The 26,748-nt window shown below is 31.0% G+C and overlaps 1 protein-coding gene across 2 annotated transcripts in view; it reads right to left on the reverse strand.

The window, feature by feature from the left end:
• Positions 1–26,748, reverse strand: part of LOC129988090 (bifunctional heparan sulfate N-deacetylase/N-sulfotransferase-like) — a 133,627-nt gene that overhangs the window by 35,685 nt on the left and 71,194 nt on the right. The window contains exons 2-3 of one of the 2 annotated variants that reach the window (XM_056096214.1): positions 25,424–25,492; positions 5,185–5,792 (exon numbers count right to left, since the gene is read on the reverse strand). In XM_056096214.1, the coding sequence (XP_055952189.1) occupies positions 5,185–5,357 (173 nt within the window). In that variant the 5' untranslated portion in view covers positions 5,358–5,792; positions 25,424–25,492. The remainder of the gene's footprint in view (positions 1–5,184; positions 5,793–25,423; positions 25,493–26,748) is intronic. The other variant, XM_056096215.1, reaches the window with a different exon arrangement.

Genomic DNA, 26,748 nt, shown 5'->3' on the forward strand with positions numbered 1-26,748 from the left:
ATCAAAATGTCTTAAACAATGGATAATTAGTAACGGAAAGATAAAGAGTTAATGAAACACTGAATCAGAACGCTGAAGCAGCTGCTTTATTTTAAAATAGATAAGAAAGAATTGAATAGCCATTACCATCCAGAATCTCTTGGAAACGCGAAATGCAAAGAGCAAATCAAAGCGTTTGTTCACGGCCGAGTACAGCTTATCTCTTAGAATCAGCGCATAAAAAACAATATTATAAGATAAAACTTTAAGGAAGAAAAGTTTAGCAAACAATGAGTAGGAAAAATTATTTTTTTATACTTATGAATAAATTAAAAGAAAAAGCTAGAAGGCAATCCAAGATACATTTGAGAATAATAATATAAAACAATTAAAACAAAAATTCGTATGATGGCGGCCTGATAAAGCTTTGTGGTTAGAAAAGAGGTCGCGAGTTCGAGTTTAAATCCATTGAAAATAAATATAAAAACCTTGAGTTTGGAATCACTGTGCAATATAACTGAAGGCTGAAACATTGTTCATATTAAAATTGAAAAATTATCACTATTATTTTGATTTTGCCAGCAGTACTAAAGTTTCATTTAATCAGCATAAATTAGATTAAGATCATATATATATAATTTCTTAATTTAATTTAAATCCTAATTAATTTCCTAATTTTTTTTTCTTAATTTAGCAAATATTAATTTTCTTCTAAAATGTTCTCTTATGATCCAATGATCTAATTTCCACTTTTCATTTAATTAATTCTACACGCGCTCTATAAAACTGTTGGTCTTGGCATTTCTCACGCTCCGAATGACGGGATACAAATTCTTAATGCTTGTAACATTCCTTTAAAGATACTTAAAATTCCCTTTCCTAAATCGACACGAATCGAAGAAATCCCTATCAAAATCTCATAGTAAAATCACTGAAGAGAAAAATTTTGGTTTCTTGTGTAACGATGCAGACATTCTTTGTACGGAAATTATGCCTCCTGTGGTGAAATAAATCGAAGTTTTAAAAATTCAAAAGGTTTTCTTCTATTCAACCACGCAGCTGCTAATATTTATAATAAAGCTCAATGTGTGTGTTGGCACTCTACAGGCCAGGCCGTTCGACTACAGCTACAAATTTGGCATGTGTATACCCTGGAAGTCGGAAATGCACCTTGGAGCGATTTTTTGAATTTTTTTAATAGAACATTAATTAATTAAAAATTGAGCAAAATTCCTTTTTGCATCAAATTAAAACTCAAATTATCTTTATAATGATACCATTGCTTTAACTTATAAATTAACTTTCGTTTTTTAATGAATTTTTAAACAAATATTTGAACCATATTTTTCAATAATTTATTTAGTGCAAAATAAAATTTAACCTGCACCTGCAAGTCAATGGGAAAAAATTCGCTTTTATGAAAGTGTTGCCCTCAAATTAACGGAAATTCTAATTAAAAAATAAATTAACTATTATTGCAAACATATAAAATATACATATAAACAAACATATGAAACATATATGAAAAACATATAAAAGTTTAATTTTCAGCACGTGCTTGTATGAAATAATAATAATAATAATAAAAAAATTGAAATATGATATTTTCTAAAAAGTAAATGGAGGAAAAGTTTTCTATGATTTTTTACAATATCTATATTATTGATTCAATAAAACAATTTAATTTAAGGCAAACATGGTTTTATACATGTAATAATCACTCTAATCATCTGGTTTCAGTAAAAAAAAAAAATGTTTTTATATTAATTTCATTTTATCATTTCCACTCTAATATACTACTAATAGTATGACTGAATTATACAACTATCAAAATCTGAAGCTTAAAAATATTTTTCAGAAAAAGCCATTAAAAGACAAAATTATATAAAATATTGAATTGGAAACTTTAAAGATCATTAATACTGCCGAACCAGTTGATCGCCAAAGGTGGCTAGCATATATAAAAGGCTGAAAAGTCTAAGTTAGGACGGATTAAAATGTACTGTCATTCTATAAATTAAGATTTCTGTCATAAATTTTTATTTCAATTATTTCATAACATAATCAGTTACTTTTACACAGATCTATCTATACAAGAGTGCTTTATAAGGCGCATCTGACGGTTAGCGAAATGTGTTCAATACGACTTCGGCTGACGTTTCGGCTTCTATATTTAAATTTTACGAGAATATGCTGACGCTTTAAATAAAAAGTTAAACAAGTGAATATATTGTTATTCTCCATCGTAAGTCTTCGAGTTTTCTCGCGCATTTAAACTAATTTCGTAAAACATGATTTATAATGATAATGAAAAAATATCCCGCTTCTTATCTAAATCGAACATCGAATAAAATATCAAACGATGTGGACGGATTTCCAACCGGACAAAAGAATTTTAAATGTTTGATCTTAATTTATTCTGAGAATCGGACTCTGAAAAATCGGAAAGCTTTCACATTTGTTTCTAAAAGCTTTAAAATCCATAATTAAACTCATCTTGAATTATGAAAAGCTACGCCTCCATCATGAGGCAACGTTAAGCATGAAATAGAAAATAATAGCAAAATTTGTCGTTTAATTGGAGCCATAATACCATAACTAACTTCCATTATTCCAAATTGGAAAATCTAACTTTTTATTTCACAAGAAGACATTTAGAAAGAACCAGAAACAATAACAACCAAACATCTACAATGAACAGAATATCAAGTTAGAAACCACGGGGACATATAAATGGCAATCATTAAACCTTAACAGTACAATTACAGATAAGCTGATTACTTTTAAAGGTTCTTCCTTAACAATCTAACAATACCAGATTTAGAAATGAAATCGAAAAGAGAAAAAGTGAGTCACTATATGCATTTGTAACCTTCATAAAGGAATCATTGCAGCAGCAGGGCTTCCCTGGGGAAGGCAACTACAAAGGGACGCCCCTGCCCACCGCTGGGATTTGACAGAGGCTCACAGGAAATCATTATCGTTAACCAAGCATTGATCCCTTAGAAATTTGGCGGGCGTCCCATTTCCCGGCGAGAGCCCCGTTACGATATCATTACCGTATGTTGTATTTACGGTAACATATTAATAGAGAAAGGTAATTACTAATGGAGTCGTGCGTGAGAGACAGACAGACAGAGAGAGAGAGAGTAAGGTCACCACGGACTACGTGAGGGAGTTCCAGGTGCATGTGAACATCGATCAGAACATTAATAAAGATATTCCATACCATCCCATGGTACATGAGTGAATAGGACATAATGCTGAACAGCTTACATCCGATGGAGCTTCGAAGATTTCTATTTACATATTCTGATTCGAAGTTTGTAACAGGTAATAATGGACATTCAACAAGACGATGCAACTGAATGGAAAATATGGCAGATATTTAACTGATATAGTAGACTTGCTTAATTGCAACTGAGAAGCACGGAATCTCTTATCTCCTGATTGTTAAATATGGGCGATTGGTTTTCTGATTTGAATATTTGATAGCAGTGTTAAATGTTACATGGTATTTTCTAAGTAACCAACTACCATTTAAAATCTTATAATTTTTAATAATAGATTATTTCAATCTGATAATGTAACAATCATCTATTCTCTAAAATTAATTTAATTACTCTAGAGGACTCTGGGTTCCTAATAGTCCGTTTACTTGAATACTTGCTGGTGGCATAAAGAATGGTAAATATCTCCATCTCGGCAGTTTTAGATTCAAAAATAAAATAACATTTTGATTATTCGGGGATTCATCAATCAATTTGGATTAATTCTCAACAGGTTGATATAAAATACAGACATCAAAGATTTAACTTAAACCCAGCACAATGAGTATAAGAAAGTGGCCGATTTCGATTTATTTCATAAACAGTAAGCAGGAGCATTAAAAAAATACAACAGCAAAACATCAAATTATGTTACTTCTAAAAGTTAAGTTATTTTTGATCCGAATTCATAAGAAGCTATATAGTTTTGCAATTATCCAGGAAGCATCCATGACTGTTGATTTTTCGCACATCTAATATGAAATATATTCCTCGAATTTTAAGTTTAAATAGGCATTTATATAATAGCTACTACCTACCGATTAATACAGAAAAAATAGTTACAATAATTAAAAGGCTATATTGTTCCAATTATATTTAGAGATTAATGGATACTATTAAAATCTTAAAATGGGAACAGCTCCCATCATACACTTTTCGCCTGCAGCTCAGTCAAAATGTAAATAAAAATCCCAAAATCTGGAGAAAAAAGAATAAGAAAAATGTTCGAGTTTTAAGTTCTCTGGTTGGCTACCAAAAACACCCACTATACATGTATTGGGATATCGGAACAGATAATAAGCGGCGGGGGCTGAGTTGAAACATATTTTTGTGTTTAAATATTAAGCTGTTAATCTTGAGAAAAAAAAAATATTAACCAAGAATACTTTAAAACAACCAATAAAGTGAACAATCGCACATTAAAACATCTTAATTAGGTGCGAAGTAAAAGAAAGGCAAATTATGAACAATACTTTTGTTTTGTTTTTTTAATAAACAAATTTTTTTTTGCAATGATATCGCCACGGATGAATGATTTTGTTGCTACGAACAATATTTTTTGAAATGCAATTTACGTATGTAAATGGTATTGCAAAAAAAAAAAAAGATATCTTTTAAAAATTCAAATGCATATATGTGCATTCCGATTCGATGAATGAAAGGAAATGGAGGGAAGAGATCGTATTTTAAAAGTTTTGTTTACCTCCCCCCCCCCCTCCAACTAAAAAGAGAGAGAAAGAAAAAGTATTAAAATTATTTTTAAAATTTCGTTTTATTAAATTTACTCCTGATCTAATTATTTTACGTTTCGATTATTCCCCTTTCAATTTTCCTTATCATAGGAATTTACAACATCCATAATTTTTATTTAAATTCTCCCTCTCTCTGATCCTCCCAATCCGGGTATATGATAGGTCAGGGCAATATGTGGCATATTTTGAGCCATAGGCATATTTTGAACGACCAATTAAAAGCATGAAAATGGTTACGTATTTCCTTCTTGCCAAAATAAAGTTCAACTTGACTACGGCTAATAACTTTTAGCAGTTTGAGAGTTTGGCAAACTAGCAAACCAATTAGCGGTTCCACAAAATATTTCACATACACAATATAATAAAAAAAAAGCATTTCTATATATATATATATATAAACTAACCTGTTCAGTTGGACATTGGTGATATAGTAAGCACATATTACAAGGGATACAATACTCAGGGCACAAGCTGAGTACCAGAGTTTGCGTATTGCTGGTCGGTGGGAGATGCAACATTTTTGTACCACACTAGAACCAAAACGTTTCACTTTACGGAAGATGACTTCCACGACCATGCCTCTTTAGATAGATCATGTATTGATGACCTGGACTTCAAACGAACACTGTCTTCGAGTGGATTTGAAACAAGTCAAGTGCATGAGAGTCAGGGTCTCTGACAGGTGAAAAGGCAACACAACAAAAAAAATCACTAATTTCTTCCTTCCAATTGCTATGATTATTACACAGTATCACGTCCTTTCGGTTAATAAATCCGGAAACATAATTTACAGCCAAGAATGAAACAGGACAAATTAACTTTTGGTGATCTGATGTCTTAAGTTTTGTCGAGAAGGCTTTCTTTCTTTAGTGCACAGAATTTTGATCTATGATAAGGGAATAGGAGAAAATCCAAGAGTTGGATGTGATGTTCCATAGCTCAGTCGTTCATTTATCTAGGATGTTGGTTATCACCTTCCCAGTAAATTACCATGATGGGATAAATCAGGGACCTGTAAGAAAGAAAAATAGTCAATAAATATTGCATACAAAACAGAACTTATAAAGGCATTATTTTCAAAGCTATACTATCATTAAAATTTCAAAATAATCAGATGACGAACCTAAAATTACAGAAAACAGAAGTAAGATATGGTCTGAATATCTGATGCTGAAAGATACAGGTAAAAATGCGCTTTAAAATAATCAAACAGAATGACTAGCTGCTTTGAAAACTAGCTTGTTCATTTGTTTTGAAGGTTAGATCGATTTAATAACTAATTCTACACATTGCAAAAAAACGTGAAAAATTGTTAATTCACTGCCATTGCATCCCTGGAAAAGCCTTCGAAAGTTTAACAAGTTTCTATCTAAAAACCAATTTGAATTCAAAAATTCTGCTTAACTGCAAAACGCACAGTCAAATTTCTCTATACGCCAGCACTGAAAAAGTGCAAATATTTTTAGGATTCCTCCTTCCCCAGTACACAGATATCGTATGTCTTTAAATTAATCAGAAAATGCAAAAGCAGATAATTGAATAATCCGCGTTAAATAATACTTTGGATTCAATTAGCAGTATCGCCATTATGGTTGTCCTTATCTTAATCTAAATTTCAAGTTCAGTACGCTGATAATAACTCACTGGAATCATGGCTTGATGATAGAGTCTCGACTATTGAGAACGGAGAATCACATATTCACAAATCTGCTTTCACCGAAAAACTTCTTTATTTACGGGCTCAATCCGTTCCTGGATTTCTTTCTATTTAACATTTACCAAGACGACCAAAATGACCAATACTCGGGTAAGAACTTTACAGTCGGGTATATGCAACCGACATATGACCAGCAAGATAATAAGCAACACATTTGATCATGTTCCTCAAGTTTGGAAGTAAATTAGTGGAATGTGAGTATTATTCAATTGTTATAAAAGTACTACACTCCGCTGATTTGTCCAACACAATATTGAACGTGCGCACCAGGCTTCTGCATGCTATAAAGTATAAAAATTTTTACAGTTTGGGTGACATGAAGTTTCTGAAAATCAGCTTTTGATGTTTTCTCTTTCACCATGGTTAAAATTTCGAGAAGTATTCCAAAACAGCACTCGAATAGCTTTAGAGTGCATCGTAGAAATAAAGCAAAGCAAAATTGTAAAAAACTGGATCTCAATACAAAAATTAATCGAACTGTCAATCGACAGTTTTCTATTATAATTGTTGGAGCTCTTTTTTAATGGTATTTTAAATGCATTAAATGTTGTGCAGTTTAGTTCGATTAACATTCATTTTTAAAACCGCTCAAAATCGTTCTGGGATCGGAGCTGATAATTTTTAATCGGATCAGGTAACCAAAACTAAGATTAAGTGCGAAGCGGCGATTTACTGAGCATTTTTCAAAGTAAAGTTTTACAACAGCTTCTAACGAAAGTTAGTACTTGGAAATCACATAATGCCTATAAGAAATAATCAGAAATCTAAGACTAAATTCTAAGATTAAATTACAAATTTAAAGTGCCCTTTAAGATACTGCATTAATACTGCATGTTTAGGCAATACCATTACTCAATTTCAATACACAGATAAATACTTTCATCACTATTAGAGATTTCGGTTGTAAATTAAATTCATACACCGAATAACTTATAAATGCCTTAAAGCCATAATAATATCCTAAATATTCATATTCTAAATAAAAGGACGATAATCGATTCCCTTTTCAGTTAATATCTTCAAGAAGGTAATCTGAAGATGTATAATGTTTCAAAGAGCTTAATTTGATATTGTAATTGCAAAATCTTCAACGTTTGATGTTACCTCGAAATCGATGCTATCCTGCATCGACGCTCAACTGATCGACCAAACAAATTATTCAGTTCTCCATTAATTTATACAAGACAATCATTGTTGGAACAAATTAATATGGTTTCGACAAGATTAAAGAGAAAAGAGATTTGAATCTAAAAGTATGGCATAAACCGGAAGACGGAAAGAAAATCTACAAATTTAATTAATCTAAAATGATATTTGCCTTTTAAATGCCATCGCGAATATAATTATCTCAAGGATCATTGTTTAAAAATTGCACGAGAAAAAGAACCCAATTCTAATTTAAAATATTTCAGTGGAATTTCGAGGAAAATCACAATTGTATTAAGATAAGGGATTTTAATTACGCAAAATGGAAATATTTTCGCTTTTAAATAATCAAAATGCAATGCCAACGAATTTAATTTTAATGGCGGATCTTTAAATATCAGAAGAGTAGAATAACAATTCGAAGTGCTTTTTAAAAAAAGAATTAAGCAATTAACAGATGCAAATAAGCCTTAATTTAGAAAGTTCACATATTATCTCAGTTGAATTAAAATATTGTATTATCTAATTTGCCACAGTTAATTTATTCACAAGAAACACTTGTATAAGTTAGCTAGTTTGTTCTCAAATAGTTAAAGGTGATATGCGATTGGATTACTGTTCAGCAACAGATTGTAAAACCATCCGCGCGTTTGCGCATGCGTTGATGGGTTAAATTAGTCAAAATAGGGGTGAAAAGAAAGATGAAAGGAGGAGATGTTTACATTTACTAGTATCTAATAGGGGAAATAAAAGATCAAAGAGAATACCGGAAATACACTCATCGTTTCGTGTCTCACCCTTAATGAGATGGAGTCGTCGAAATGTGGTCGTCTCATAATCCGTTGACGAACAGTATGTTAGCTTAAAAATCAATGTATCAGTTACATCCAAATTCCGTAAGAAATAAAGATATGAACTATCAAGAGAGACGTAAATATTCCATCAAATTATTCGCACAATGTAATGTAATGTAATTTTGTTGCTGATTTCAATCATTTTTAAAATTTTTCCTTTTAATCATAACAAAAGCTCCAAATAAACTAGCTATCTGTTGAGTCAATATATCTTATAAATCTAAATTAATTGACTCATTACTCTCTTATATACTCAGTTCAGTGGGTTGTGAATTTATTAATTGTTGCTCAAACTCGTGATGGACACTCTTTCTAGAGACCACAGTATAAATAAGAGTTCATAGCTTGCTCTCTTCAAAACGCAGGGGATAGGCGCAATTCCATGTACAAACAACAAACACTACGAAATTTGCAATACAAATATCTTGGATCTTAGAATTATATGTATATTTTTAAGGGGCTAAAAATTGATTAATGGGTCACGATAAGTTAGAACAACCTGTATTGTTCGTTTCAGGATCCGGAGACCAGCATTTTAGGTGGAATGCAACAAGGTTTCACTTTACAAACGGGTGAAACGCAGCAAGACGAACGGTTATTATGCTTCTTAATTCAGCGAATAACCTTCCACCCTATTGCTAAATGTAATCATATCTTCCTTTCATCTTTCCTTTCAACCCGTGTTTGACAAAATAAACACCTCCTAATACATTCGCAAAAGCGTGGCGGGTTTCCGAATCTAAGAATGAAGAGTATATGAAAATAAAGTCACATGAGATTTTTTCCAAATTAATTTTATTGTGGCATATTTTTCAAGCTAGAATAAAATGTTAAAAACTGTAACCGTCTCAGAATGTGATGTCATTTTATACATGAGCCGTCAACAAAAATAAATACATCTAAAAGTGAATTATATTTAAAAGGTCACATTAATTTATTACTTCTCCCACGTCTAGTACTTTTAAGAACCGCACGCGCACATCGAAATAATTATTTATTTATTTTACAAATGCGTAAAAATAACCTTATATCCCCAGAAAAGAAGTCTCGTTCCAGGACTGTACTCTATTAAAGTAACTATGCGGTATTTGAATAAAAATCGGGAAAGAATGCCAGCTTTTAAAAAATCATGTCTAGTTAATTTTTCATACAGCTTTTTAATATGAATATTCACGTTAAAATGGGACATTTCATTCTAATAGGGGGCATCTTTACAGTTCAGGTTAATGAATAAAAAAACCAGACTTTCGGTCACTTTAAAAAGTTTTTTTGTCTTAAGAAAAAAGAAAATCTATGGAAATTCGTATATTTCTGTTAAACAAAATTGGTTCAAAAACAGAAGGAACTCTAAGATTTTAGCAATATTATAAATATCAGTTAAGCTTTAAAATTATAAAAATACACAAATATATAATAGGAAAAATTCTAAATAAAACCCTCAGAGAGAACTAAAAATATTCAGATGAAGGAAAAAATTTTACAAATATGGACAGCAAATACTCTATATAGCAGCACAATTAAGATTAATAAATTGAATGCTTGTTCTCACTAATAACTTATCCTCATTATTGCCAGAAAAATTACTCATAAAATATTAGGTCGACAAATAAATTATAGTCTCAGCGAGAAATTAATTCCACTGATTATTCAAAAACGGAGAGTAAAATAACTTAAAAAACAGCTTCCAGAGATAACAAAAGAGCTTAAGAGATGACATCTACTTCTAAAAAACATACTAATCAAATAAATTGCAGCAATGAACTCTTAAAATAATTACAAAACATCAACTGATACAAAAAAAAAAAAATCAGCCTTTCAAAAGTCACACCCATAATCCCAATGCCACACAAGATAAATTAGGAGCTAGGCCTCCTCTTTAGCCAGTTTATTTTTGTCAGATATTACGCTTTTGACAGATGGCAACGCAGTAACAAATAAGGTCGATTTAGCAGAAGAGAAGAAGAAAAAAAAGTTCATTCTCTACGTTTTCTCGAATTAACGAATTCCGGCTTGAATAAAGGAAGAAAAAAAGAGAAGAAAAAAAAGGGGACAAAAACCCGCTTTGGCGTTAGGAAATATCTTCAATCATATACCATTTTCTTCTCCCTATCACAGTCGATAAAAATGATTGATAATGACTCAAAAACAGAATTCGCCTGCATTTTTGGTATCGCTTCCAGATTTATTTACAAGATGCATCATCTCTACCGATAATGTGGACTGGAACCATCGTCAGATTTTCGTTATAAAGGCGTGCGCTGAAGAAAATCAATGAAAAATTGAGATGCCAGCACCTTCGTGCAAACGCAGCGTTTTCTCTTTGGAGGGCATAAATTTTGAAAGAAAATGGGAGAGGTATTCAGTAGTTTTTCGTTTTTCGGTATAAATCAGCGCACCGTGTTTTCAACTCATTTAACACCGCGATTCTTTCTCAGAGTATTAAAATTAGATAAATAAAAGTAGACATAACCAGTACTCCAATTTATCATTGGTCATCATATTTTATACATGAAGTATCGTAGTTCTTTTTCTCTGATTCAGAAATGAATAATTAATAAATCTTGCATTAGCATAAAAAATACAATAAAAAATGATGAAAACAATATTACTTTTTAATGTGAAAGGTCTTTTGGCGTAAAGGAAGATCCGTTGGCGGTAATTATTTTTCTATTGGCGGTCTCGACATTTTTTACTTTTTCGCATGCTTTGTGTGTGAAAAAGTAGAACTCGAGATTTGACGAATCTCCTCATTTCCGACCACTCCGAATCCGAAAATACAATTAATAAAATAGAATTTATACCCAATAAATACAATTTTTGGAATAACGTCTGTCTGTTTATGAAAAAAATAATTCAATAGCTCTCTGAGCTTGAAGGATAAAATTTGGTATATGGTCTTTACAAACAAAAAATTATGTATTTTTCTGTCTAATTTTGAACGAAATCCATTCAAAAGAAAGCAGTCTGTCCAAGTACAGGAGAACCCGATAAATACAAAACATAAAGGGATAGATAAATATAATTTAGCGCGCAGATTATATATCGATAAAATAGATCCGTTACAAATTTGGAATCAAATTTTTCAAGGAATTCACCATCTGTCAGCTTGTACTTTTGAATGCTTTCAAATCTGGCAGTTCAAAAACGCAACGAATTAAAAATTTAAAAAATTGGTATGTGATGCGACTACAATCGTAGTGCTATGTAAAATTTCGATTTCAATTGGTCGGAAAAAGGTGTCCAAAATATATATTCGATTTTCAGATCTTTGTGAATTACGCGCATTTCAGCGATTAATAGCCAACTTCAGTAAAAGTGCTAATTATACTAACTAAAATCAAATTTAAAGAAAACTGAAAAATGAAATTTAGGGACTATCCTGGCTAGCAAGCATGGAATACAATATGTCAAATGGAGATGCTACTTTAATGATAATAAAAAAAAAAGTCAATTGTGGTGGCGGCATAAAGAAAAACTAACTACACAAACTTATGTTCCTTAGTCATTAAGATACTAATTCAGAAATACCATCAGCAACATTTTCAACTCTTCTGAACGAAAACAAAACTAATCGAAAAATCCATTTCCGCAACAAGTTCAGTATTTATTTTCTAAAATTAACTTCTAACAAGATACATTTAGTACCAAAAAAAAAATGTTTAGTCCGTATTCGATGAATAAAGAAATTAAGGTAATATAGAAAAATCCAAAATATCAAAGGCAACACAAAGTTAACTAATACAAAAAATAGAAAACAATTAAAAATGTCGGAAATGGGAAAAGTGACGAATGAAACAAATTAATACCATCGCGCGCAATATGCAGGTACGGAAATTGGAAAAGGCGAAATTTTCTGGAGTTAAATTTCATTTATTTCAAAAGGATAAAATAGAGTTTCAATTTTATTTCGAAACAAATCCGAGTAATACTACTCAGATACATTCGATTCACGCCTTTAACGTTAATGAAAAGTTTAAGTAGGTTCATTATACGGAATAATCTAAACAAAAAGCTAATAGAATAAATGATATAAATTTTAGATTATACTTGATAGTAAGCTTAAGAAATAGACTGTAATTTAAGCTTTCGACATGGAAAAATGAAAAAGTTGAACAAAGATTATGTGTTTATTACATTGATGTTATTTGAATTTCGAATGAAATCGTCGATGTGATCTCCCCGCTTTTCTCGCAAACTTTCTATGCTATATATATGCATATGCCACTGGGCTAACAATGGTTACGAAACAGCCTAACAGTCATCGTAGTAGTGGACAATTCATCGTAGGGATGCGATTAATGCACATGTGCCAGAAAACCGAATATGCACTTTGGTCACTTTCTCCGCTAGAGTACAATCAAAATTTGACTTAAAACTGAATTGTAGTCGCAAAATTACATACCGAATTTCATATATTTTAGCCAATGAGTGTTCGAGTTACTGCATTTACATGCTTGTGACTGACGAACGATCATCGACGGATTTGGTTGCAAATTTGACACATACCTAAACCGTACCAAATTTTATCCATTTAGCTTCTCTTCGTTTTGTAATTGTCGTGTTAATTACTACTCGGACGACCGGACAGACCAGATCTCCTCTGAATAGAGCTCTTGATTCCATTGATTTTGATTGAAATCTATAAATTTGGAGTAAAGACAATATACCAAATTGCATCCATCTAGATCAAAGCGGTTTTGATTTATCGAGCTCACAGACATAATTCCAAAAATATGTTTTTTTGAATTCAAAAGGTCTGAAATGTGCAGATTCGTCAAAATCTCGAGTTCGAATTTTTTGACGATTACAATATTTTTTAATTAATAAATAAAGCGGAAGAGTTTACTTTTAAAACGCTATACAATGGTATGCATCTTTAAATATATAGAAATCAGGTTTCCAACTTTTTCCACTAACGTTATAAAAAGATTAAAATTTCTTCAAAATCATTTTAGAATACAGTAGACTCCCGATTATCCGCGCCTGCCGCACAAAGTTTTTTTTTTTTTTTTTTTTTTGACTGATTTTTTCAAAAAGGTGCAGTTTTACAGTTATGCTTTTGTAATTACATAATACATTACAGTATTAAAACAGTACATATGTATTCATTTTTCTGTGTATCCTTGACGCCTCTCGTAAATACAAAGCACTTTTCTGTTTTCATTAACAAAATGCATTTTAGGTTAGTTTTGAGTGATATACTGAAATATTAAGCGTCAGTTAAACAGTTGATGCTGTTTATTTTACGTCTTATTGTATATAAAACGATTTTTCAAAGTTGGAATGAATGTTTTCTTTTTTGCTATACCCGTTTTCAGCTTTTTTCGGATTATCCGCGATTTTTGTAATCCGCGGCGGCCGCGCCACCCAATTCCGCGGATAATCGGGAGTGTACTGTACATGAACTGTATTTGAAAAGTTAAAATACATTCAGTTCAATCGCTATTTAGGATATAAGTAACTAGCCGTTCTTGACAAGTAAACCGGACAATTACGCCGGGAATATCGGTTGTTTTAAATCTCACACGCATAACTTGATGTTCACGATTCCCTCAAGGAAGCAACTTTAATGTCTGTATCCGTTTGATGCTTAAAGTCCCATTCTAGCTTTAAACCTGTTCTGTTTATTGTGCACATGATTCGTCTTGAATGTATCAAATCCCATGGTATCATATTGACATTAAAGACGTAATGTCTGGGTAATTTACTTATTATTACCCACTGCACTTCCCATATCCTGATTCTTGATGTAAACTGCAGACCATTCCTTCGATGTGGTCTGTTGCGCAGACCACAATTAAAAATTGCACAAAATAAAAATTTAAGCACTCGTGGCGTTCATAATGTACTGACTAGCGCCCTCTATGTACGAACTCAAGAAACAGAACGAGAGAAGTTGTGATGGAGTGACGTGAGGATGAGTCTTGTTATGTGGTAAAACGATGTGTGCGTGATGTGTTTCGTGGAATATGGTCTCAGAAAATTGTTAACAAACGGCCATTTAATGCTGAAATAACTTTATATCTTTTATATATATGTGTACCTGTGATGTGTGCAATTAATTACTTATTAAAACATATTGCACTAAAAGGTTGTTGACTATTTGCTCTTAAGAGACGTCACAATAGCTTTGCTCAAAGTCCAATTTTTATACAGAGGGCAATACCTATCGGGAAAAACACTCCCGCTGGTTTTGCAGTGTTTTAGAAATAAATCCCACTTTTCTACTAAAATCTACTCTTTGTAGCCCACATAAACATAGATTTTGTTTATTTGGCCATGTTAGCAATTAAATTTGACAGGTGCGATCTATACAGTACATGTGACGCATACAAACATAGATAAAAGTTCATTCTATGGAAACGTTACTTGATATAATGTAAAAAAAGTTTCAAAATTAGTACTTACAAAAAAAATAGAAATATTAAAATATTTAATAGAAAGCAACAAAAAAAATGATACGCTGGTTTATTTTTAACTAATCGATAAAACAATTAATTACAAGAGAAAAATAATAAAAGATATCATAATGTAATATTTTCGAAACCTGAGAAGAAAAAAAAATTAGTACTAGCAATAAAAAGCTACGATTCATCTTTTGTTTACATTTTTAACAATTTTGATCTAGGGAAAAAAACAAAAACAAATGAAAATTAAAGTTGAATTTAGGTTTTAATGAATTACAATAAAACGAAAAAAACCAAACCATACTTTACGCTTAAAACTATTTCTTCCTGAATGTGACCAGAAAAACGGAAATACCAAAAGATATATATATATAAAAAAAAAACAATAATAATACGATGATCTATTTTTAGTTACTCCTAAAAAGAAAAAACAATGAGAAAAAAAAAAGATAACAAAAACTACCGTAAGTACCATCTTCAGCACTCCAAACAAAAAGGCTAATTTCAGCGACATCCATAACCACTTTATCTAATGATACGATCACTCCATCATTGTCCACCCTCACCAAACGATGCAGTCCGCGATTTCACCTTTGAAATCATCCCTCCTGCCAGTTTAAAAATAAACTCTAGACACGAGCGGCCGCCAGTGGACAAGGCAATAACGATAATGGGTGCCAGTAAATGATGCACAGCCTCCTCTCACACAAGATATAAAAACGAGATTCCGATGCACACACACATCAACACGAGTCACTGCTGTAAAAGAACGATGTGTATAAATCCATTTCAATGAGGAGAATTCTCTATCCCCCTCATAGTTTGTTTTTTGATTTGCTGCTACAAGAGGGGATAAAAAACATTTGCAATTTTTATTCGTTCAAATCCATGGGAGGCAAGCGCGGCGGCGATGTGTTTTCATGACATACTGACGTGCCTAGGATAGGCTTTTAAACGATCGTAAAATGCAGGGAGACATGATACATTTCGAAGATGGATAGAAAGATGAGTCGCGTCGGCATATGTTTAAAGAGAAAGGGAAATATCGCCGACACCTGCTGCAGTGGGATGATAAAATCGACTGTAATAATTGCTGCATAATCGGTTCGTGTCGGTGCTTTCATGGGAAAGGAATGGAAAAAATGTCGTTGCCATATCTTTAGAATTCGATAGAATAAGCTTTAAAGATCCAACGATTATAAAGATGTATCGGAAAAAATAGAAATAGGGAGGGGATACCGGAACCTATTAAAATTATTAATTCGTGATTCAAATGCCATGTGTATTTTATAACGACTTTGAAGTCCAATCCATATGCGACAGTGTAAAAATTTAAATGTAACAAAATTTTATATTTTAAGGTGAAAATGATGAAATAAACTTCTTGTCGGCTAGCAGAAGGTGAAATTAGATTCCAATTGTTCAAATCAGTATATATAATTGTTCAGCACTATCTGTAACGCTGGAAGGAGTTTAGAAATATCCTATGAGAAATATTAACTTCTGTTTTGAGATCTAGCAACTCAGTTTTTTTTTTTTTTTAAGTGTGTGAATAAAGCAAAATATGAATAAAAATTAATTTGGGGATAGTAAATTTCAATTTTTTAAATGTATATATGTGATGATATCTCTTAATCAAATTTAAACTTAAGTAATTTTCTAATTTTTATCTTAATTTAAGCCATATTAACTTCATTCAAAAATGTTCCCTTATTTCCTGATCCAATTCCATCTTTTTTAGTTAATTAAGGCTTCACGCTCTCTATAAAAATGCTTATTTTTGCAAGTTCTCACACTCCGAGTGAAGGGATAAATAATGTTTACCACATTCTGCTAAAGCTACCTAAAATTCAACACGTGTCAAAAAAATCCCTATCAGAATCTCATAGTATAAAATAACTGAGAGAAAAAGTTGTATCTTTTGCTTTTACATCCTAAAGCAGAGTGAAGCATTTCGTACCACTTGTACGTAAATTATGCTTCCAGGGATGGAACAAATCGAGTTTAAAAATTCAAAAGCGATTCTTCGGGCACGCAACTACTAGAAAATATGTTGACATATAATTCTATACGCTGGACAATAATATATAAATTTTTATGATATTTGATACTTTTTTTTTCACAACAACTACGGAAAATGGACACATTTACATTTCCACAAAAAATTCATTCATTGTATACAAAGCCTGATAGTAAATAAATCTGTTAAAATAATAACCATTTACGAAAAAATCATTTATTTAGCTATTTCTGCTTCGTTTATAAAAAAGGGGGAAACAGAGAAGCGTCAATTAATAGCTTTTAAATTAAGGATTATCTTTTGAAATAACTTTATGAATTACTTCATTGATTGTGGTAACAGATAGTGAGTCACGCGATGTTGGCAAAATTAAGATGGCAAATTAAAATAATCGATACTTATGATATGATGATTATAACCTTAGAAAAAGGACAACTCGATATTTATTGGCAATTTATTTACTTAATGTCACGGTGTTTAAGCACAATCCATAGCTTGGCGACATAAATTTCCAATAAAAAAATACCCAAGTAAAAGTGCGATAGATTTCAAAACTGACGAAGTTTGACATGCTTTACGCGATGGCTATATTCACCCCATCATTTACTATTAATAATTTCAAATTTAAGTTTTAAGCACTTTAATTTAACTTACTTATAAAATTAAAAAAAAAAAATATTTGTAAAATTAAAGAAATACAATTCTTTGACAGTACACATTTATCAGGATCATATCTAACATTTAGGAGCAGTGGTGCCCTTGCATTAGGACCCATTACTCAATGTTAATAGAACATACACAATAGAATGTCAAACGATAATGTGGTAAGGAAAGTAAGGTCCAGTATCAGAAAAAAAGTTAGACATATTAACAAAAATTTATGTTACACTAACATACAGTTTTGAAAAAATACAAGGACCGTTTTTGGATGGATCCGTTATTTTGAAACGCGCCAACGTAGCAAGGAGAATAATGAGACAGCACCCCCGGCCCTAATCTCAGAGCTTTGCCACCTAATTGGCGAGAGGATGTTTGGCTTACTAAGTCGGATTTAACGAGCACCAAGTCCACTTACATGACAAACCTTCAGTGGAATTGGGTTTCGAACTTAGAACTCACTAGAAACGTATCCACATATTACCATGAACGAGACATGTAAAGTGTAGATTTGATGTTAGATTAACATCTCATTCTAGAAGCTAAATTCCGGCGAATTTGTATTAAAATCATAATTTTCAATTGCGAACAGATGATGAGAGGCATGTTGAGCTGGTAACACATTCTCCATTAAATAACATAAAGCAATTTGCTTCACTTCATTACATTCTATGCCCATGAAGCTCACATATTTCGGAGGAATCAAATCAAGCTTCAAACACATAATCCTTCAATTCCGGAGGATCATCAAGTCAAAGTGTCCCCAATAAGTGAAATGAATTTCGCTGGGTTTTATGTCTCAGGGAGAAAAATTATATCAATTAACTACCACCTTTAGCAATCAGCTCTTTCGCCAGAAATACAGGCTATATTTGATTTCAATTAAATCTTTTAGATATAACTTCATGTTTGTGAATCTGACAAAACAGTCAGGCATTAAAACCGTGTTACTTTGCCTTACTTAAGTTCTATTCAATGTGTACATGAACCTTCTAGATGATACCAGTCTCATGGTAACATATCGATATTAAAAATGTAAACGTCTGGTTCATTTCTAACTTTCGCAATATTGTAAAATCAGTTTTTTATTCGTCTTTTAAATTACACAGATTTTAAAAAGAATCATCCTCCTTTAACTTTCAACAATAGAAGAAAATATGGATTAAATACTTGATGAAGAAATGACAGCGGGAAACAAAGTAACCAAATATCGAATGTTAGGCGGATTAAAAAAAATACTAAAATTCAAGAAAAATTTGCAAGATTATTAAATTTGAATCATTAAAAAGTCATTTTAATATTTTGAAGCAATATAAAATTCATTTTTAACAATAATATTTTTGTTAAATTACTGCGGATAATAATAATAGTATTTAAACAATAACATTAAATATTTTTCCAATAATATTTTCATTAAGTTATCAAAATCCCGCTTAATTTTTAATTAAAATTTCTTAACATAGTTCGGAGATGCATATTTCCAGCCTCTAAACTATACATGTGCCAAATTTGGTAGCAAACGGTCTATCTAGCTGAGAGCCTCCCCCCCCCACACACAGGCACATTCAGTCATCTTTATTATTATTAATATAATTATACACTTTCAATTTAAATATATTTATCAGAGGCAGCGATGGATGTTTTAAATATTTTATTTATCCTCAACCTTCCATCACACTGGCAAGCCAACTTCTCAGAATCGGGCCTGGGCTTCGTAACATGCTGACGCGTTTCGAATGTGCTTTGCGATCGTAAAATGTAAAAGATGATACAATTCGGAGATAAAACACAGAAAGCAGTTGTGGCGGCACAGTTTAAAGAAATGATAACACTAACAGAGGGAAGACGATTTTTTCTCCCGCCAAGGGAGATAAAATCTACACTAATATGTGTTGCATAATCGTTGCTTTCTAAAACGCTGGCAGAAAAGGAATAGAGAACTTTCGCAGGCGTCACAAATGTAATGACCAGAAGACAATAAATTTCTGTATGATAAGCAGACTGACGTCAAACATACAGTTGAATAGAAAAAAGAGGGGAAAAAATACATGTAGCTTTGGCGCGATTTATTGTACATCAAGTAGATAGCTGCGAATTTCACATAAACGATGGCGTTCTATCAGTAGAAATATGAATATGATATATAAAAAAAAGTTGGTAAAATTATATCCCCCCCCAATAAAAAATATCTGCCAAAGAATTCTAGATAACAGAACAACAAATGCTCCAGTCATGAATTCACATGTTACCTTGTATTATTAAATAAAAATGTCATTCATGTTTTATAAATATTTTTAGAACTCTAATCCCCCCCACCCTCTGCTTTCCAAAATAGTCTAGGTGACATTACAAAATTGAACTAAAATAATGAGTTTTGTAACTGACTTGCAAATAATACACATTAATAAATAAATAATTTCATTCATATTTTAGTTTTTAAACTAATCACGTATCCTGATCCCAAATGCGATAAAGCATTTTAACATTCGATAAAGAAAGTCGAAAGTTCTTATTCTTTTTTAAGATTGATTTAATAATATTAGTATATCATAATTTTAACTTTCCAATATCAATAAATAAAAAAAAAAATTTTAAACTATTTCAATGAAAATATCTTGATATAATTACTAATTATATTATTTGTGACCAACTTTTTCACGCGATTTAATTTTTTCGCATTTGTTGCGGAAAGAGCCATGAATATAATTTAAATAAAATTCGCCAATAAAATGTGATCATACTTTATTTCGGAAATCATTATATCATTTAATAATTTTTATTACATGTATTTTTATTTCGTTTTTTATTCCGTGAATTTAATAATTCATTTTCTAATGAACTATAATTCTGAAATTTTAAAAAAATATGTAATCTCGATGGCAATACAATATTTTAATACCTCAAAACTTAATAAGATAAACGATTTATTTCAATTAATATTTTGATTTTACTAAAAAAAAACTACAATTATAATATTTTTTTTTTTAATTCTTCACAAGAATCCAGAATTATTTATCACAGTTAAATGCGAAATATGTTACATATTATTAAACAGAAAATATCAAAAAATAACTTTTTTTTAGAAAATACTGCATTATTAGTGTACTTGCACGTGCAAAACGAAAATTCATAATGTGAAGTGGAAAAAACAAAATGATAAAGAAACTACACAACAATGACCATATCAATTACATAAAATATCAATTGCAAAGTATCATTTAATAATATTTTTAATTAATATTCAATTTAACTAATATCATTAATATCACCGCTACGGATTTTTTTTTTACGTTGTGTTTGAAACACCTTTCAAGAAACCTGGTAGAAATCAATTCATATCCATTTTTTAAAAACTGAGCACTAGTATTTGTAAAAACTTCATTTATTAAAAAAATTTGAGAGAGATCGTTATGTTCATTAATGTAACAATTACTTATTCGGGTTATATTACATACGCACATAATTACCAAATAAATTTCAAATATGTGCAAAAAAAAAAAAAAAAAAAAAAAAAAACACCAAACTAAGAGAAAAATGCATAGTAATGGTGTATGGGTTATTCGCTTGGACTTTACTTATTTACAACTCAAGAGGGCGCTACTTCAGCTGCCCAAGACAATCAGTTCAAGTTGATAACACCAGGAAAATTATCATCCCACCCCCAACTTTTAAAAATTAGATGCATCTAGAGTTTTAAGCAGCTGGCTTTATATATTTGTAAAATTTTTGCTTTTATGAATTCAACTGTTCATTCACCATGAACATGTTACTTACCTAATTTGTATAATTTTCCCCAACTAATTCACAAGCTAAAGCCTACTTTAAGCGAATAATATATATTTACGGCCTATAATTTAATAATATTTGGAACTAGAAAATTAGTATATTTATGACCTGGATCAACGAAAAAAAAAAAAAAATCCCTTAAAAATCCCATCCTTAGAACGTTAAAGAAGAGAAATTGCCGAAAAAGCAAAAATCGATGGAAAATCGCTCCTGCTTCAATCAGTCTTGATTGAAAATGACTGAAACGAGTCCAAAAATCGTTTAGGCACGCTATGTGCTTTTCCAATAGGTCATTAACGGAAAAACGGGGGGATGATGTGGGGGAGCTGAATATAAAGAAAGAAGAGTTGCTTTAAAAAATCATGACCTGAATAAAAGTGAAAGAAATATAGCTATTTTACAATTTAAAAAAATCTAATACGTTGTATTTTTTAGTACAATGTAGGGATGTGGAATGTTTGTGGAAACGGAAATCCTATTTAGAAATATGTATATAGAAATTTGAGTGGTAAGTAAAAGGTATTTTTCTCGCTCTAAATAAATTTTATATTTGATGCAAAATTTAATATGAATAGGAAGAATCAGTAGTTTTTACTATAATAACAGCTGAAGAATATTTCTTTTTTAAGGTATTTTAATAACAAATCAAAAATAATTTGTGAGGTGATTAAGTAAAAGTTCACAATCTCGAATCGGTAAGCTCAGAAAAAAAGAATTCGGTACAAAATCAACTCAAAATAAGCATCATAAGAGTAAAGGTAAATCAATAGATACAAAAAACTCGTATCCATTTCAATATATTTTCACTGAAAATTAAAAAAATAATAATGCCATTTAACTCGACAATTTGAAAATTACGTTCTTTGGTTTTCCTAAGTAATTCAAACACGCATATAGATATTGGTAGATATTGTTACCAATTTGTAATATTGCTTCCCTGCGAATTAAGTCTTTTGCTAAGAAAGATAGTTTTACAATGGCTGTTGAATGGAGAATGAGTAAATGACACACGGCCTTGGTGACAATTTGGTAACAAAAATGAGGAATCCCAATTATAAGAGAAATTTGGCGATAGCTCCATTGGATTAGAAACTTGTTCTAGAACATTCGATGAACAGTCACGGAAACCAATAAACACTCGAGAAACGGATTGGTCTCAAGCAAGAAGCTGAATGAAGTGCTGATGATCTCCAACGAGTCCTTTCTGAGCGTTTTGTACTATTGCGGTTGTTTAACAATAATTTGTCGCTTGTGATCTGCTGTTTACTATTATTGTGATCTTCTATACCATTTGCTACTGTGTTTTCGTATAGAATAAAACATATTTATCCATTATTGAACCTATTGGGTTTTCCGGGATCCGGAAATGCAATGATCCTGGTATTTTATGTAGATTAAAACTTGGTGATCTTGGCGTTATCCGAAAATCCAAGTAAACTAGGGGGCTGTAAAATTAAATAAGTATCTATTTATGTTTTTATATGCATGACGAACAACAGATATAAAAATAAATAATTGTTGCAAGGCTTTTCTAACTACCATTAGTTTTTGATGTTTTCAAAAGTACAGGAGCATTATATTAATAGATCTAGATATTTCCATCTCTTTTGACCTCTCACTGGAAGCGACATTAGACAACTTTCAGCTGACATGATGAAGTCATTACATAACCCGTTTCAAGTTACGGCTGCCTTGAAATGATGCCAACATAAATTATTATCCTGTATATTTACTAATATCAGTTTGCACAGTTCAAAATCTTTTCCTAATTATGCTATTGTAAATTTTATCTCACAAAAAATCAATTTCTTGCGAGCAATTTAATTCAATAATCTTATGATTTCATGCCTTATATTAGTTTCATATGTTACCACATTTTATCCACATCAAAAACTTAAATGCATTTCTAGATAAAAGTATAATAGGTATAATGATTAAAAAATCATATTATTGTAATGTGAATAGTAGATGAAATCTTTTTCCTTATCTTTAAATTTTCTTTTATTCACTTTAATTTTACTGCAACTGCCTTTAAACTATCGATTACCAATATAGTCTCAAAATTATTTGCAATTAAATATTGTTACATCGCCAATTACTACTTAAAAAGAACATAATTTCGTGCATCCAAGAATCCATGCAAGTAATTTAAATAGTATTTCTAAGAATCATTTTATTGTAATCTAACAAAAATGAAACAAAGGAATCGAGGTTTACTGATTAACAATAAGACTTCTTTTTTAAAAAAAATTCAGAGTATTTTTTATTTTTTTAAATATCTTAACGTGTCTAAACTTTCCCGCACAGAGCTTTTAATAGATTCCTAATAAGGTTTCATCTCCTCCTCACTTCTTTTTACTTATTTATTTATTTTACTTCGCCTAGATTCACAATTATGCGAGACTTGTAATTATTCCTAATATTATATTATGTGCGTGCGTGCGTGTGTGTGTGTGTAGGTAAGCATATTTTTATATGAAGCAGAATGCAGTTGGGACAAGCAGTAAAGAGACTGTTTATTTTTAAGTTCGTTTTATTCTCTCGCGGGAGGGAGGCATGATTATTTACAAGAAGGCACGGACAAGGCACGTCCGCCACAGCACGTTGCAAAAGCAGAAGTCGGGATGAGCAAGAAATAAATTATTCCTCGTCTTATATAGCATGAGATATGGATAGGGAAAACATTTTTTTTACAGTGCCAATATACTAAGATTCTGATAGGGATTTCTGACGTATGTCAATCACAAGTAAGGGAAACACAGGGATCTTTCAAAATGAATGTGCTTATTGGGCATTTTTCTGGACTTTCACGCGGAGCGGCGTTTAGCCGACGTTAGCCGATGCAGCAATTTTATAAAGCTTCTCTTGAATTAATTAAGAACAGACAGTGAAATTGGATCAAGAAATAGGGGAAAATTTTAGAATAAATGGGCTAAATCCAGATAAAACTTTGGAAACTAATTAAACCGAAATTAGAGCCCAAAATATCATTACATATATATAATTACAAATATACAAATAACATATATCACGAAAATTTACGCTTTATCACATTGTATTTTATAAACAGAATTCGTTATATGTTGTATTTTCTCTTCCATTACGAACTGATTTAAGTTTGATTGTCCGAGGATTTGTTCAATGATATTCCGTTCTGATTGAACGAACCTGATTGAATTTCGGATTTCGTTCGCAATTTGACAGATATCTAGAAATTTGTTATAAACACCATATACCGAACTTTCTTTTTCTATCTATCAAAAAAAAAAATGTGAATTGTCATGTTCATACAGGCATAATTTCAAAAATGTGTTTTTCGGACTTAGGGAGATGTGAAAGTGGAGATGTCTCAAAATCTTTAGTCCGATTTTTTTTCTCCCAGGAATCAAGACTTTTAGTACATTTCATACAAATAAAAAATCTTCGAAGACACTCTTTTATTTAAATACAGCATCTGATGATAAGAACGCAATGCTATTGATTTCACAAGCGGCTTCAATGACCGGATAAAATCAGTACATTCTAGAAATACCAAATATCGCTAGAAATCGTGCTGATTTACAGTAAAATTTGTTAATTTATTGAATACATATTCAGTGTGTGGCATCTTGTAAAAATTCCTATAGCAATAACATTTTAGCACCGTGAGAAGCAATCTTTATATATTTTAATGAATTTGGTTTCGCACGTCAAAATGAAAATGGCGATCGTCACGTGGTTTAAAAAAAAAGTATATTTTAATGTTTTTGCTTCAGAGAAAGCATCACATTCTTCGACAAGAATTCAAGCCAAAAGATAAATTTTATAACGTAAGAGCGTGCTGTTTGAAAGATTCAATTACACTGACTGTCAATAAAAACTGCAAATTTTCGATTTGAGAAATCAAGTTAAAAAAAAAATCACACTAGATATTGCAAAATTTGTAGTCAATATACTGGCCAAGATTGACAATTAAAAGTTCTCCAGTTGATAGTAATTGTGCCACTACATGCAAAAAACTTTAAAAGACAACGCGGAAGAAGTGAGTTAATGTATATTGTATTGATATTTACTTACAGCCAACTTAAGTATGAATTCGCCTTTCTGCTTGCAAAAGTTCCCAATATTTTAGAAAGAAAACAGGACCTGAAAAAAGAAAATAATAATAAATTAGCACGAATAAATCGATACTCATGCTCATGGAATGAAAAATAGTTTCTAAAATAACAAATTTTGTAATTAAAACAAAATGAAAATTAAAAATAGAAACGCCGACTTTTGTAGTAAAAATTCACGTATCGTGTAGTTAGTGTAACTAGGTACTGCAGAATACTAATCATCCGAAATCCAGTCATTGTATTGCCGAAAAAAAAATGTGTGTGTTTTAATTTTATTTAGAATTAGAATCATTTATAAATTAAAGAAAATTCTAGCATTTTCCTGCTAGAATTTCTGGAAATATTATAACATAATTCTTTTATCATCTTAAAATACAAATGACAAATTTTTTGGTCGAATATTTTTAATTAATTAAAAAAATATTTCAAGCATCTTTTACAACAATATCTTTCATTGCTCCAGCAAAACTTAAATGGTTTTTATTGTTTTTACAAACAGTTTCATTGTTTTTTTCTCCCCACCCCATCATATGAGTCCAAAATATGAATTTTCGGCTTACTTTTCTTTTTGAACAGTTTCATTATAAGTTTTAAATAGTTTTTTTAAAAAGTATTACAAAATTTCAAGGTTAAACTCCAGAATCAAATGAAGCGAGGGAAAATTTATGAAATGCGTCCATTTTGAAACACTGTTGCACTTCCCTATTATATAATATACACATAGCATAAGATATTAACAGAAAATTACAAAGATGCATAAAATAATGAATAGAACAATATAAGGCTTCTAAAACAGTACGTATTATATATCAATTGAAATTTGAAGAAAAATATTATACTAAGAAAACCATTAGAAGCAATTTACAGAAAATAATGAATTGAAACTTTTAGCAACCATTAATCACAGATAAATAACTGGTCGCTAGAGCTAATAAATTAATACGCTCTAAAAAAATGTCACCTCCCATCGTCCTAAGATTTCCCCCCCCCCCCAATTCTCTGTATCGGATCTGGTCACAAAATAAACAAGAGATCTATTACAATTACAATTCAGTGATTTCCAGAAAAATGTCAATAAATATATGATTTTTAAGATAATGATTGATTATTTTTCCACTCAATATATCATAAAATAGCACCTCAATTAAATCCTTATCATTAAATAGGTAATTTTAAATTGGTGTAAAAATCAACTTTCAGCAATAATATTTCCAGGAATTATCGCGAAAAATGCCAAAATCAAGTTTAATTATTAAAATTTCCAAAAAAATTAGTCCAGTTTTT

The sequence above is a fragment of the Argiope bruennichi genome, chromosome 10 (genome assembly GCF_947563725.1).
Source record: "Argiope bruennichi chromosome 10, qqArgBrue1.1, whole genome shotgun sequence".
Classification (NCBI taxonomy): domain Eukaryota; kingdom Metazoa; phylum Arthropoda; class Arachnida; order Araneae; family Araneidae; genus Argiope; species Argiope bruennichi.